Source organism: Urocampus carinirostris, chromosome 16 (assembly GCF_059441175.1).
Source record: "Urocampus carinirostris isolate Australia breed hairy pipefish chromosome 16, RoL_Ucar_1.0, whole genome shotgun sequence".
Lineage (NCBI taxonomy): Eukaryota > Metazoa > Chordata > Actinopteri > Syngnathiformes > Syngnathidae > Urocampus > Urocampus carinirostris.
Window position 1 is genome coordinate 1,320,789 of NC_142364.1, and position 15,694 is coordinate 1,336,482.

Genomic DNA, 15,694 nt, shown 5'->3' on the forward strand with positions numbered 1-15,694 from the left:
AATTACTTTGCATGCCCAAAAAACTTATAGATGCAGATATGTGATTGGCTGAACTACCTCCCACAATGCTTTTCAAATCTTGTGTACTCGTGTAAAGGCTGCCTGAAAACAAATATTCCAACTTTGCGGTGTACGTGCATCAATAGTCTCTAAGATTCCCGTCTGCGATTTGTTAATATCATACGAAAAGATCATCTGCTATTGGTTTGTGTCACAGCATCATTAAATAATCTCAAATTATGGGTAGAACTAACTCCCACAATGCCTTTCTCTCCATTCAGTACAGAACAACAAGTGCCTCGTAAAGGTTTGCGAGTTGGTGATGCAATACTGTATTTTGGAGCTGCTTATATTAGCAATGGGTCCCAAGGCTTCCAGTGATGCTAAAGAGAGAAGCAAAAACATGATAACCATGGAAACAAAGCCACACAAATCATTACCCAATCTGAGGAGTGTAGCCGTAACCGAGTGATGAAGAAAATAACGAGGCGATTAAAGCAAGGAATCTTTTGCGGACATGACAATTCTATGTTAACCCGCAGTCGCTGTCCCCCACCGCATCCACCTGCTACTCTACTGTACCAGTTCAAGTGACATCACACCTAAGGTACATAACAATAAATTGACATGTATTTCTTTATAATGCTGTTCAATTCAATACAAATACAGGAAGTAAACACTGTGTACTATTTTATGTTTTTATTTATTATTAGCTTATCACGATACGGTTCCATCCCCCGTTTTCCCAACAAAATCACGTCGTATTCCGGGAGTGTAAAACTACATCATAGAATTACTGTGGTAGAAAAAAGGAAGTTCAAACAAAAGCACAACGCTGTATTTTCGGATCCCGCAGGGTCGGAATATTTCCCAAACACGGCTTCAAAGTTCCGTGCCGGCGAACAACAAGACAGGAAATAAGCAGTGGTCCTCGGGGGCCCTAAACTTTTACACGCGGCATAAAACGCAGTTTAGGATAACAGACAAAAGAAAAAACACCGTTGCGGGAAGTCCTTAAGATCGATGCAAGATGGCGACCATGGTTGCCGTGGTAACAGGCCGTCATCATCATTCAGACGCTAAATTTCACCGCGTCTTTGGTCAAGTGAGAAAGGGAGGGAAAAGAGAAGAAAGAAGGATGAAAAGAGAAAACAAGCAAGGGAAAGAAAGTGAAAGAGAGGGGGAGAAATGGAAAGAGGGGGAGAAATAAAGAGACAGAAAAAGAAACAAAGAAAAGGAGGAAAAGAAAGACGGACCATGAGAGAAATAGAGGCAACTGTTAGAGAGAGGGAGAGACAGAGATAGAAAAAAATAGAAAATGAAAGAGAAGGAAAGAAAATTAAAGAGACAAAAAGAGACATAGAGAATAAAGAAGAAGAAAAAGAAAAACAGAGAAAAAAAAGCAATAGAAATAAACAGGAACAAATAGAGAGGTACAAAGAAATAAACAAGTGGGAAAGTGAGAAGAGAGAGGCAGAGAAAAAAAGAGAAACAGATAAACAAGAGATAGAGCGAGAAAAAGAAGGAGATAAACAAGAGAGAGAGAGAGAGAGAGCGAAAAGAGAAAGAAAGATGAAAAGACAGAACAAGCAAGGGAAAGAACGTGAAAGAGGGAGAGAAATGGAAAGAGGGGAGAAATAAAGAGACAGAAAAATAAACAAAGAAAAAGAGGAAAAGAAAGACTGAGAGAAATAGAAAGACAGACCGAGAGAAATAGAGCAACAGTTGCTCTAACCACCGCAACCGGGGTTCGATTCCCATTGCGTCCGATTGTTGTGGATTAACTGTAAGTAAGCACAGACGGATTTCGAACGTGGATGAATGTTGCTGAATAAAGAACGTTCCCTCTCTGCCATATTTGTCTGCATATATTTTGGGGCGACGGCCAACGACGTCCTCTCCGAAATAAGTTTCGAGCTAACTTTTAGAACGGTTCCTGATGAAAACCGGCGTTATACACAAATAAATACAGTTCTCAGTGTTTTCCATGATGGGTCGCCAGGGTTTAATGGGTCCCTGGCAGGGCCTCAAACATCTATTCAAAAAAGGAAAAAATATCAGAAATATATATTTTTTGTCCTCTCACTCATTTCTGGTTTGTTCTGGAATGTGGATAATAACTAATGATAAGTATGTAGGCATCTGGTGAAGGTCGTGGGATGAAGCTGATATGCTGAGGGAGCCGGGGCGGACGACCTTCACGAGATATCTTAATTTCATTTGAGAACACTAAAAAAGCCAATGTTGAATGTCTGGAACCTTGAACGTGTCCCGAATGCAAGAAAGCGCGTTCCCTTTTTGTCATATCTACTCTCTGCGTATATTTTGGGGCAACGTCCTATGACGTTCTCTCCAAAAGGTTAATATGAGTGTTTTGTTTGCAAAGCAGAGGTTCATATTTCCAGGGATCAGAATGGAGATTTTCATTTTCAGCTGAAATAGCCAGCGTCCAGGAATAAACCAGGACGGAGTGTGTAGTGTAGTGGTGGTATAAAACAAATTTCAATCATTTCCTGGATATTGTTAAATGATTATATGTGGAAAAAATTAAAATAACTCATTTTTTTGTTCTATACGCCCTGGGACACACCACACCCCCCAGGACCCCCCCAACCTGTCGTCCCACTGCAGTCTCACAAAATCAAGCAAAAAATAACATCGGTGCACTCACAGGAGAGCCTCTCCTTGAGCTCCGGGGTGGGCGCCATGTCCACGGAGCTTTTGCTGTGACAGTTGAGCAGGGTGGGGTCCGCCCCGTGGCTGAGCAACAGGGAGCACACCTCCGTTCGGTTTTTGGAGGCCGCCTCGTGCAGCGGGGTGAACTGCCACAGGTCCATGGCGTTCACGCAGGCGCCGTGCTGCAGGGGGAGGAGTCAAATCCCGATTGGTCACGTCGCATTCTCGGGAACGATGAGCACCACGACGGACGGCGGAAGCACCCGAGTTGAATAAGCAGACATCGAACATCAATAACCACCACAGAAGAAGATACACAGGACTGTTTCCCCAGGTGAATTCTCGCTGTGCAGAGCGGCAAGGTTCTAAGCCTGACGTGGCATTTTATGGCTATGTTTATATGCAATCAAACAGGAGGGCTCAGAGTATTCCAGGGTTTGAAGTGATCATTTTTCGAACAATTTTATGTCAAGTCACGTCAAAGACACTCAACGTAGCTACCGATAAGTTAGCTTGTGCCACTTTAGCCGAGTGTACCCGACGTCTGCTGTGGATAACGACAATGCGTGGCCTGTTCAAAAAGACCATAAATGAGTCGCTTAGCTTTCGGTTACAGTCGATTTGAGATAAAACACATTAGCATATGCAGCTAACGTTAGCGTCTTACCTTTGCCATTATGAGGTAGCGTTAACCCAACCAGCTGCAAAGAAGGTGTAAACATCCGGACTTTTACAGCTGGTGTGGACTCAAGTCAGGCAGACTGGAACATTATGAGTATGTCAGGGTCGGTAGCTAGCGCTGCTGTAGGAGATAGACTGTTTTGGTTTGTAGCTAGCCCTGCTAATGCTATGCTCCGTTCCTCTAAATAGTGCTCTTGTCATGGTTGCCATGGTGCCCAATAGGCCATGCCTGTGTGTGTCACGGTTGCCATGGCGCCCAATAGGCCCCGTCCGTGTGGTGCCAGCTGCGGCTTGTTGAGAGATTGGCTTTTTGTCTATATACAGCTCAGCGCTGTCTTGCTTGAGTGTCAGCCCGCCAGACGAACGGTATTGTTCCTGTTTATTGTTGTCCTGTTTAATTTCGGGTTCCAGTTTAGTTTCCGTCCGTTTTTGTCCTGTTTATTATTTTCTCCAGTTTTCGTTCCCGTCTAGTTTCTCCTGTTTATTTTCGATATCCTGAGCCGTTATCCATCCTGTCTGTCACTTCCTGTCCGGTATCGACCCCATCCGTCCGATATCAACTCTGGCAATTGGAATCGGTCTCGGCGGTCTCTGGCTTCTGGTCTTTCCACGCCAGACCGGCTACCTAAAGCGCAAGACTCCCCATTTTATGTTGTACACGTTGAGAACTGGTTACGACGGTTTACTGCCGTCGATCATGCGTCCCGTTCTTTACTTGTTTATGGTTACCTTGTATGCAAAGGGTCCATAGCTCTAAATCACAAAAAGTCTCAAAGAGCTGCAGAGACTACCATTACAACCCATGATCTGAAACCGACATGAGAGCAAGGAAAAACTCAAAATGTTGCAAAGACAATACACAGTCATCATCAACATAAAATATAGGTAATAAGAGAATGTCCGCTTGACAGATTCCCGCCCCAATATCTTGACCGATGCAGCAGACCAATAGCCCCCCTTCCCCCGCCTTAACCACCATGGCTACTTTGTATTTGTGTTCATCTCACCTTTAACAGCAGCTCAGTCACTTCGTTGTGTCCGTAGGAGCAGGCATTATGCAACGGCACCAGACCGCTGAAACACACACAAGAAATGCATGTATTGTTATGTGTTTTACGGAAACGCGGCTCACGTCTAGCATCCCGGACGCTAACGCGGAGCTACCCGGCTTCAGCGCTGTTAGGACAGACAGAGACACAAAAGCCTGCGGGAAGCGGAGAGGAGGCGGACTCGCTATCTACGTGAACACGAGGTGGTGTCACCCTGGGCAAAAAGATTTCCATCTGCCACAGGGACGTCGAACTTTTGGCCTAGCGTGTGACGTCATCCACTGCGCTGTTGCTAAACTACAACAGAGCACCCCGAGGCGATCCTGTTCATCTGTTAATAAACAAAAGAATACTGCTGGAAGTGTGAATTTCCCTACGCGGATAAATAAAGTATCTATCTATCTATTTCCATTAATAAATTGATGAAAAAATATGGGAATTACCGCATTTTCCAGACTATAAATCCAGAATTTTTTTCACAGTTTGCCTGGGATTGCGACTTATACTCCGGTGAGACTTTTATGTGAAAATATTAACACATTGTTATATCATTGAGTTTGAATTTTGTATTAACGGTACTGTATATCCTTTCACATGTTATTTTCACTCTAAACTGCAAGAGGGCGCTCTAGGCCTGTGTAGCTAGGATGAATATTTCATTGGATTAAGTGGTTTGGAGTAAGGCTGATAATTTAATAAGCGTTTTCTTAATGCTTGATTTAGCCGAATAACGTGATGTTAGTATCCTGTACACCTATACAGTCTGTTGTTCTCTATTTCCTTTAATTTGAAATTGCCTTTCAAGATGAGATGTATGCTTTTGGTGTTGGATTTTATCAATTAAATGTCCCCCCAAAATTGCGACTTACACTCTAGCTGCGCCTGATATAGGTTTTTCCTTCTTAATCATGCATTTTCGGGCAGGAGCGGCTTATAGTCTGGAAAACACGCTAACGACCTTAAGTTTCTATCCCTGTTGTCGAAGTCGGGGCTTATCGACATAATGAGGACACATTTGTTTAGACAGGAAATTCCAAGCTTGTTTCTCCCGAGTTTAAATGTCAGCGAAGTAATAACATTTGGCATGGTTTGGATCAAGCTGTTAGGAACTTGGCTGGGTCACGGCGACTTTTGATGAGAAACATTGCAAAAAACATGGGAATTACGACAATTGTCCGCCTCAGAACAGATTCGTGTCGGGGGTTGGACTTCTTCCGCAATGCACGTACCCCTTGTCCTTGGCATGAACGTCCGCTCCGTGCTGTAGCAAGAGCTGAACGATCCTGACCCGGTTGTAACCTGCTGCCAGATGAAGCGGAGTGGACTGCGGAGACAGAAAGCGGGAAGGCAGAAAGTTCAAAACATGGCGGAAAAAACTAAATAAGAGCACTGTTTCCCACAACGGGCAGCACGGCGGCGCAGTGGTTAAGGCGTTTGCGGCACAGTTCTGAGGTCATGAGATCGAACCTCCTGTGTGGAGTTTGCATGTTCTCCCCGTGTTTGCATGGGTTTCCTCCGGGCACTCCGGTTTCCTCCCATATTCCAAAAACATGCATGTCAGGTTGATTGGCCTAACCAGAATCAAATTCTCCCTAGGTGGGAATGAGCGAGTGAATTGTATTTCTCTATGTTGGCAATCAGTTCAGGGTGTCCCCTGCCCACTGCCCAAAGATGCTTGGGATGGGCTCCAGCACCCCCGCGACCCTACTGAGGATAAGCGGTTCAGATAATGGAGTGATGGATGTTTACAAGGGGCAAACATTTATTACAGATCTAGCTTTTTGATTTTGCTCTAAAAATCGACCAGATAGGTTTGGATTTAAAATGTCCGACATTTTTCCTGAGAAGCATAACCCTCAACCCCCTTAGACTGTCCACCCGCCGGGGTCTCACAAAGTTCTACAGTAAACACCGAAGGGAACACGAGACCAGACATTTTGGGAACCGTCGGTGAAACGGGTTGTTTGGGTCGCGTCACAACTTCCCTCCGCAGTCGGAAAGTTATTGTCGGGTGGCCGGACCGCACCGCAGTCATAAAGAATCGACTTCCGCCATAAAAGTGATTCAACGCTGCGCTAATAAATGTTTTAAGAGGACTCACAGTTGAGTTTGCTTCAGTCACACCGTTTTCGTGGCCAAATTCAAGCACTTTTTAAGCACTTTCAAAGACAGTTTTTAACCAGCATCTTGGTCTCCTCTCCTGTACTTCTGGGCGCGACCCCTAGGGGGCGATGACGAGTCTCACGACAACACCCTACCAATAAGTCCCAGCTGCCGTTAGTCACGAGGGAAGAAATGTCATGGCAAAGCCGAGCCACCGGAGCAGGCGTGTCAACGTCATTTTTAAGCAGACTTGAATTATTTTTCATTTCATGCCCGGTCTATGGAGCAATTTTGGGGAGCCATAGATCTCTGTTGGGACCCATAGATTTTTGAACACTGAACAGTTTATTGGGGAGAAGAGAAATGAGCGCACACTCGATCCGGAGATCGTTGGCGGCGGGGAGTAGATTGCTCGGAACGCGGAAGTGGTCGAAATCAAACAGATCTTGGCGAGAGCAAAACAGGAGCAAAAACACAGGAAAAAAATGGAGATTCTCAGGGCTCGACGTGTCAAAACAGAGTTTAGCAGACGCTCCGACAAAAGGTGACTCACAGGACGGCGTTTGAGTTCTCACAGGGAGCAATATGTCAATGAGTTTCAGCCGGTGTCCATGGGCGGGGCCAATTGGGGGCTCTGGCAACCGTGACAGGAGCTGGCGCCACACGGCGGGGACCAATTGGGTGCCGTGGCAACCGTGACACCCCCATCCCCCAAAATCAGATAAAAAAAACCCGTTTTTTCGAACAGCGGACCGAGACCTTCGGTACGAGACGTGACGTGAGGAAACACTTGCGAGGATCGGGACTCGTGATGTGAGTCATCGTCCTCGTTGAAAATGCAGCACCACCTGCTGCATATCCTGGTTAGTACGCTAACAGAATACACTCGCATGTGAGGATTTGCCATGACGAGTTAGCTTGCGGTTAGCATCGACTCGTAAAATCGCCACGGAATCGAGGCAATATGAAGCCGGCCCTTTGTCATCCTCTAAAACAGGGCTGTCAAATTCATTTGAACCCGGGGGGCCACACGGTCAAACAAACATTCTCTCAGGGGCCAGACTAGTAGATTAGAGAAAAAGAGACGAGGTGAAAGCGAGAGAAAGAGAAAGAGAGAGTTGGAAAGAGAGAGAGAGAGCGAAAAGCGAGAGCGAGTGAGTGAGTGAGAGAAAATTGAGAGAGCGAGAGAGAGAGAAAGCCAGCCCAAGAGAGAGAGCGAAGGAAAGCGAAAAGTGAGATAGTGAGCGAGAGAGAAAAGCGAGAGAGAGAGAGAGAGAGAGAGAACAGCAAAAGAGAAAGAGAGAAAGAGAAAAGCAAGAGAGAGAGAAAGCCAGGCAAAGAGAGAGAAAGCGAAAAGTGAGATAGCGAGCGAGAGACAGAAAAGCGAGAGACAATGAGAAAGAGAGAGAAAAGCGAGAAAGAGTGAGAAAGCCAGGCAAAGAGAGAGAAAGCGAAAAGTGAGATAGCGAGCGAGAGACAGAAAAGCGAGAGATGATGAGAAAGAGAGAGAAAAGCAAGAGAGAGTGAAAAAGCCAGGCAAAGAGAGAGAAAGCGAAAAGTGAGATAGCGAGCGAGAGACAGAAAAGCGAGAGACAATGAGAAAGAGAGAGAAAAGCGAGAAAGAGTGAGAAAGCCAGGCAAAGAGAGAGAAAGCGAAAAGTGAGATAGCGAGCGAGAGACAGAAAAGCGAGAGACGATGAGAAAGAGAGAGAAAAGCAAGAGAGAGTGAAAAAGCCAGGCAGAGAGAGAGAAAGCGAAAAGTGAGATAGCGAGCGAGAGACAGAAAAGCGAGAAACAATGAGAGAGATAAAGAGAGAGAACAGCAAAAAAGAGAGAAAGAGAAAAGCAAGAGAGAGAGAAAGCCAGGTAAAGAGAGAGAGGGAAACCGAAAAGTGAGATAGCGAGCGAGACACAGAAAAGCGAGAGACAATGAGAGAAAGAGATAAAAGCGAAAAGTGAGATAGCGAGTGAGAGACAGAAAAGCGAGAGCGAGAGAGAGAGAGAGAGAGAGAGAGACAGAAAAGCGAGAGAGAGAGAGAGAGAGAGACAGAAAAGCGAGAGAGAGAGAGAGAGAGAGAGAGACAGAAAAGCGAGAGAGAGAGAGAGAGAGAGAGAGAGAGAGAGAGAGAGAGAGAGAGAGAGAGACAGAAAAGCGAGAGAGAGAGAGAGACAGAAAAGCGAGAGAGAGAGAGAGAGAGACAGAGACAGAAAAGCGAGAGAGAGAGAGACAGAGACAGAGACAGAAAAGCGAGAGAGAGAGAGACAGAGAGAGACAGAGAGAGACAGAGAGAGACAGAGAGAGACAGAGAGAGACAGAGAGAGAGACAGACAGACAGCAAGCTTTGGCACACGCAAGGGTGGAGGAAGGCGAGCGCATGGCGGTGAAGGAAAATCCTGAGAACTTTAAACTGCAGCCCGATGGATAGCGCCCCCTTCTTTTTCAACTTTTGGCTCCGCATCTCTCCGTCGGATGTCCTTCCACTTTGCGATGACCGGCGCCGGCCGGGAAAATTCTTTGTGAATTTCAAAAGACGATAAGGGCCACCCGATAGCAAATGGCATTCCGAAACCGACGTACCTGTGGACAGGTTGCCTTGACAACGACTACAGCGATCCACGAGACGATGCAAACTACTTCGTGCGAACAGTCGGCCGCTCGAGTGCGATAACGGCGACAATTCCAAGGCAAAACGATCAAACTGCCTCGGAGTGTTAAAGGGACCGTGTGTCATAATGTTGTTGTAGCATAAAATGGAGCAGAAGGTGTCAATCCCTGCTAAGTGATGCGGCCGGTGCAGCTGTAAAGAGCCAATCCTGGAGTTGGTCAGAGTGGCTGACATGAGTAATGAGCAGGGGAAGTGACTAAAAAAAAATCTTGATTCTTTTCTTCTCTTGTTGTCCATTATCTTTTTTCTTGTATTTGTTTCTTCCATTTTTTCAGAGCTTTTTACTTTTCTTGTTCTTTAGCCTTTTTTGCTTAGTTTGTACTCATTATGTGTTTTTATCTTGCTTTTTTGTTTGTTTTCTATATACTTTTTTCTTTTATTTGTTTCTTCCTTTTTCTGAGCTTTTTGCTTCTTATCTTGCTTTTCCTGTTCTCTTTTTTTCTCCATTTTTATTCTTTTCTTTTTTCTTTGCTTTTTACTTCTTTTTCAATTAGGTATACCACCTTTTAAAGTTATTTTGTGCATCATGTGACATAATAACTGTTGATGTATGGATTAAAGCAACAAAAACAATAGCGTGTCAGGACCAGAACGGGAACAGGACCCAATTGCGTTACGTTTCCAGTTTTATGAAAGGAAAGAGGAAGGGCTGCGCAGGAAGCAAGTCGCTCTCGTACTCAGATTGTTAACGGACACGGAAGTGGATCTTCCGTGGCGAGCGATGGCGGTGTCAAGGACGGAAAACAGATCGGTAGCCGGGACAGGAGAGCAAAAACGTGGCAAGGGTCAGTAACGGGTCGTAAGACAAGGCGGGAGAGCGGACGTGCTCAGAATCAAAACTAGTTGTAGCTGGAGACAGACGGGAGCAAAAACAGGACAGGTGGGAGTCAGGGTCGAAAAAGGCTTGCTTAGTATACACTGAGGTTTGCAGATGGACATACAACAGGCAGGGATCAGAATGGAGATTTTCATTTTCAGCTGAAATAGCCAGGGTCCAGGAATAAAGCAGGGCGGAGCGCCACCCAACCGGTCCCTGCAGCTTGAGCAACAATGCGGCCAATTTTTCTAACGGCCGCCAGGGTGCGCCTGAGCAATAAAGGAAAGAGTGAGACAGTCGGATTTTGAATTTGTTTGCTACGCAAGAGAAAAAGTGAAAAAGTCGGAATGCCTTTGGGGTTCAAAAACAGCGGAAATCCGCGGATCCGCGGAAAATTCTGATCCCTGAACAGGGGACAGACAGGACTGGGTTAGTACAGGGAGCCAATCAGAACCCGCGGCGGGTGGCGCCAAAGGAGCGGGCACAGCTGAGTCACATCGGTAATCATGACACCGAGGAGCCGTTTGGGAGCCGAAAGAAGTGGCTCTTTTTAGTGAAGTGAGCTGAAAGAGCCGGTTCTCGAAAAACTTTACTGATCCACTCAACTTTGTCATTGATTTCAAAATACCACATTTAAAAACACACGGCCAAGAGAACAAGGTTGTTTTTACCGAATTCACCATTCAACATTTGAAGCAACCACCAAACACCATAGCGGTTGGTTCCAGTCTGCAGCCCAAAAAACTCGAGTTGAAAAAAGCTAGAAAATGAAAGCCAAAAGCCTGCTCATTCTGAAGGCTCGTCTTCCGCAAAGCGACGTTAAAGAACAGGAAAACGACATTTGGGCCCATCGCAAACCGTCATTTGCGTTAGCGCTACAGAGTAATCCCCATCAAGACATTCATTTCTCCCCCTAAGGCTATCACAAGGAGAAAATTGCACCGGCGTGGAAATGTGCATGGCTGCTTTTGGTAAAAGCAATTTAAAGAGCGATGGGAATGCCAAACCGGGTCATTTTGCCTCGCGCTTAGCTCGGACGGAGGCTAGAAGCGTGAAATCGGCTATTTCGGCGCCGCCGAGCTTCGTTTTCGTTGTGAGTGTGTTGAGCATTTCAGCGGAGGTATTTCCAGGCAAATATCTCAGAGCTAGCTTTGCTTTAGCTGCTAGCATCACTTTAGCAGTTCCGCAAACTTTAGCTACTAATGCAAGCGTTGTGGATGCGCATGCTTGTCATGATTACCAATAGGAATCCCCTGTGCTGTGCAGACAGTCCGTTTACAAACCTCTGTGTATACAAGGCAAGCCTTTTTTGACCCTGACTCCCGCCTGTCCCGTTTTTGCTCCCGTTTGTCACTGGCTACGACCTGTTTTGATCGTGACCACGTCTGCTCTCCCGTCCCGGCTTACGACCCGTTTTTGATCCCGACTACGTCTACTCTCCCGTCCTGGCTTACGACCCGTTTCAGACCCCGACCACGCTTTTGCTCTCCCTGTCCCGGCTACCGACCCGTTTTCCGTCCCTGACACCTCCATCGCTCGCTACAGAAGATCCACTCCCGTACTCAGATCACAATTCGAATCACCCAAAATTCAAGCATTTTCCTGACCTTGAAAACACGAGCTTAAAATTCCAGCCTTTGCAAGGATTTCAAGCTCCCGTACGAACCCCGGTCCTTACCTTTCGACCGTCGCTCGCGTGGCAGTTGACGTTCAGCGGCGTCAGCAGAGCCATGAGCTTCTCCTCGTTGCCACTCCTGCAAATGGACAATCGCGCACATATTAGGAAGTGTGCGCCACCATGTGGTGAATGAGTGCAATAACAAAAAAAACAAAAAAGCATGCAAGAATGAGTGCGTGAGGGGGGTTTGTGGCTTAGTAGAAGAAGCCCGAAGGATTAAAGGGAAGAATTGGCATTTGCAGATAGCATGGTTTGAAGGCTCCCACAGAAAAATGGAGAGAACGGTCATATTTCTCTCCATCCGGTTTGTGGAGTGCAGTACATCTGACGCAAAAATGCAGTAATGACAAAAAAAGAGCTTTCAGGTACTACGAAAGTTCAAACTGCTGTTCCCTGTTCGGAGCAGTGAGCACCTGGGGATAATGGATCGCTTGCACGGGAGTGCATTTGACTTTGTGGCTGCAAAGTAGCAAAGGATTACAGTACTTCCCTGGTATTGGATAACAAGAGGAGATTTTCGCTGAGCCACTCTTAGTACCTTGGACCGGATTTATCATAATATCCATCCATCCATTATCTGCAGCGCTTATCCTCAGCAGGGTCGCGGGGGTGCTGGAGCCCATCCCAGCTATCTTCGGGTAGTGAGCAGGGGAAACCCTGAACTGATTGCTAGCCAATCACAGAGACAGACAACTCGCTCACTCACTCCTCTGGACAATTCGGTTAGGCCAATTAACCTGACACGCAAGCACAGGGAGAACATGCAAACTCTGCGCAGGAAGGCTCGATCTCATGACCTATCTGCCTTCTCATTGACATCAATAGATAACAAACGAATGAGATTACTCTATGTCAGATAATCCAGTAAAAGCTGCCACTTTTACTTCCACTGAAGATGAGAGGGGGAAAAAAGCTGTTATCCCTTAAGCCGTGCGTGGGAGTAATGTTGCCAAAACTATTAAAAGTTAAAACAAAAAAAAAAATCCTCTGAAAAATTGGGGGCAGCAACTCACTCTCTATAAAGACTCTTGGAGGGGTTAGGGGGGAAGATTTTTCAACTGCCAGGGTGGTTGGGGCACCACTTCCTGTGGTGTGTCTTTAACGAATACAGCCTGGCGGCGCCCATCCCTCTCCAGGCCATTATTTAATCGTCGCTCCATGGATGAAACAGCTTGTGCTGGTTTCCATGGTTACCAGTAGCAGGAGTAGCCTCCTCATCTGACTCAGATACAGCCCCTTCATCATCGGGTCGCTGTCGTTTGTCGGCAATCCGATCATGTATAAAAATACGCCTAAAAGTATTTGAGAGTAAGCGGCGAGAGAGAAACCTGGGCCCTATTCAAACGAAAAATAATTCTGCCTTTTATTCTGATAGAAATGCTTTGGAGATAAAAGACGATGACACGTTTTCTCTTGGAGTGCCTTGTCTAATCTCATTGCGTACGATGTTTCGCAACGTCGAGTGAATAGCAATAAAGACAATTTAATATAAGCCGCACTTTCAAATTTCTGGCCAAATTGGGGTTTTTAGGTGCGTCTTATAGTCCAAAAATACTGGAATGAAGGCGATGCAAGGGTAAAGTTGGTGGTGGCGAGGAAGGAAAGGGGAAGGAAAACAAAAAGAGCATCTGGTACTGAAATTGGGTTATTTGGTTGGCCTAATAGTTGGAAAATTACGGTACTAGGATGAAGGTGATGCGATGGTGGGCGTCAAAAAGTCATGAAGTTGGAGGAGGTGTTGAGGAAGAAGAGGTGGATGAAGGGAAACAAAAAGAGCATCTTGTACTGAAATTGGGTATTTTGGTGGGCCTAAAAGTTGGAAAATTACGGTACTCGGATGGAGGTGGAGGAATGAAAACAAAAAGAGCATTTGGTGCTGAAATTGGATTTTCGGTGGGCCTAATAGTTGGAAAATTACGGTACACAGATGAAGGTGAGGGTAGGTGTCTAAAAGCCATGAAGTTGGAGAAGGTGTTGAGGAAGAAGAGGTGAAGGAAGGAAAGCATAAAAGAGCATCTGGTACTGAAATTGGGTTTTTGGTTGGCCCAATAGTTGAAAAATTACGGTACACGGACAAAGGCGAGGGTGGGCGTCTAAAAGCCGTAAAGTTGGAGGAGGGGCCGAGGAAGAAGAGGTAGAGGAATGAAAACAAAAAGAGCATCTGGTACTGGAATAGGGTTTTTGGGTGGGCCTAATAGTTGGAAAACTACGGTACTCGGATGAAGGTGGAGGAGGTGTTGAGGAAGAAGAGGTTGAGGAAGGAAAACAAAAGAGCATCTGCTACTCACCGCGCCGCCTCCAGCAGCTCATCCTTCTTGTATTCACCTAGACGGTTGCAGAAGATCATGCCGTCAGTCATCCACTCCGCACGCGAACGCGCCAAAACACGGCAAAAACACGCCACAAACACGCCACAAACGGGAAAAAAACCACTATCTTAAGAGAAAGCCTTCATTCCGTCCCCCCCCCTCTGGCTGCGGTTGCCGTGACGATGCGTCGCCGGCGGCGACCACAGCGCGTTCATTGTTCCCGTCGGTCGGGCGCTCTCCCCGTCATCCGTCCGTGCGTCCGTCCGTCCCCCCGCCGCGTCCCCGTGGCTACGGCTAAGCGTCCTCCGCGGGGGGCCGTCTTCCGGCTTTTGTCTCCGACCCCCTTCGGACTTCCGAGGCGCTCTTACCGTGGGGGAACACAAGAGATAAACAAACCCCTTCCCCCTCCTACCTTCGCTTCGCTGGAGCTACGGATCGACCTGCCCCTCCTTCGCCCCCCCGCCTTCTTTTCTCCCGATCGGAACAAAATCCACTTTGCGTTTCTGCTTTGTGCGTGGGAATTTTTCTTTATGTGTGTGTGACCAAAACATCCCATGATGTATCCATTATCATCGCAAATGATCTCGCTCCAAAAATGGATCATAAAACTCTGACTAAGGAGGAGATCATTTCTTCCTCATGCCATGAGGCTCTTTAACTCCACCCAGGGGAGTGAAAGCCCACATTATACCCCAACCCCCACATTTACATATTACCCTATTTTTATGACAGTGTGTACTGTATTTTTCATAGCACTATTGAAGGGGCGGAACAAACACGGGGTGCCGAGTTTAAGTGGGGACCGCTATTCTTTTATTTTATTTTTCAACACAAGGATACTGCTGCAAGTGGGAATTTCCCTATGGGGAGGAAGAGAGTAGCTAGCTAGCTATCTCTAGACATCTATCTATCTAGACCCCTGTCTATCTAGACATCTATCTATAATTCTAGACATCTATCTAGACATCTATCTATATATCTAGACATCTATCTAGACAACCATCTAGACATCTATCTATGTATCTAGACATCTATCTAGACATCAATTAGACAACCATCTATACTGTATATCTAGACATCTATCCATCTATCAAGACATCTATCTAGACATCTATCCATCCATCTATCTAGACATCTATCTTTCTAGACATCTATCTATGTATCTAGACATCAACTAGACATCTATCTATATATCTAGACATCTATCTAGACATCAATTAGACATCCATCTATATATCTAGACATCTATCTAGACATCTATCCATCCATCTATCTAGACATCTATCTATCTAGACATCTATCTTTCTAGACATCTATCTATGTATCTAGACATAAACTAGACATCTAACTATATATCTAGACATCTATCTAGACATCAATTAGACATCCATCTATATATCTAGACATCTATCTAGACATCTATCTAGACCTCTATCCATCTATCTATCTAGACATCTATCTATCTAGACATCTATCCAGACATCTATCTTTCTAGACATCTATCTAGACCTCTATCTAGACATCCATCTATATATCTAGACATCTATCTAGACATCTATCCATCCATCTATCTATCTAGACATCTATCTTTCTAGACATCTATCTATGTATCTAGACATCAACTAGACATCTATCTATATATCTAGACATCTATCTAGACATCAATTAGACATCCATCTATATATCTAGACATCTATCTAGACATCTATCCATCT

General features: G+C 45.7%; 1 protein-coding gene across 1 annotated transcript in view; it reads right to left on the reverse strand.

Annotated features, from left to right (window-relative positions):
- LOC148349946 (poly [ADP-ribose] polymerase tankyrase-2-like) overlaps nt 1–15,694 on the reverse strand; it is an 85,964-nt gene that overhangs the window by 39,774 nt on the left and 30,496 nt on the right. Inside the window, exons 5-10 of the mRNA XM_088319974.1 lie at nt 14,155–14,342; nt 13,959–14,109; nt 11,671–11,746; nt 5,636–5,730; nt 4,365–4,431; nt 2,672–2,858 (exon numbers count right to left, since the gene is read on the reverse strand). Of these exons, the coding sequence (XP_088176100.1) occupies nt 2,672–2,858; nt 4,365–4,431; nt 5,636–5,730; nt 11,671–11,746; nt 13,959–14,109; nt 14,155–14,342 (764 nt within the window). The remainder of the gene's footprint in view (nt 1–2,671; nt 2,859–4,364; nt 4,432–5,635; nt 5,731–11,670; nt 11,747–13,958; nt 14,110–14,154; nt 14,343–15,694) is intronic.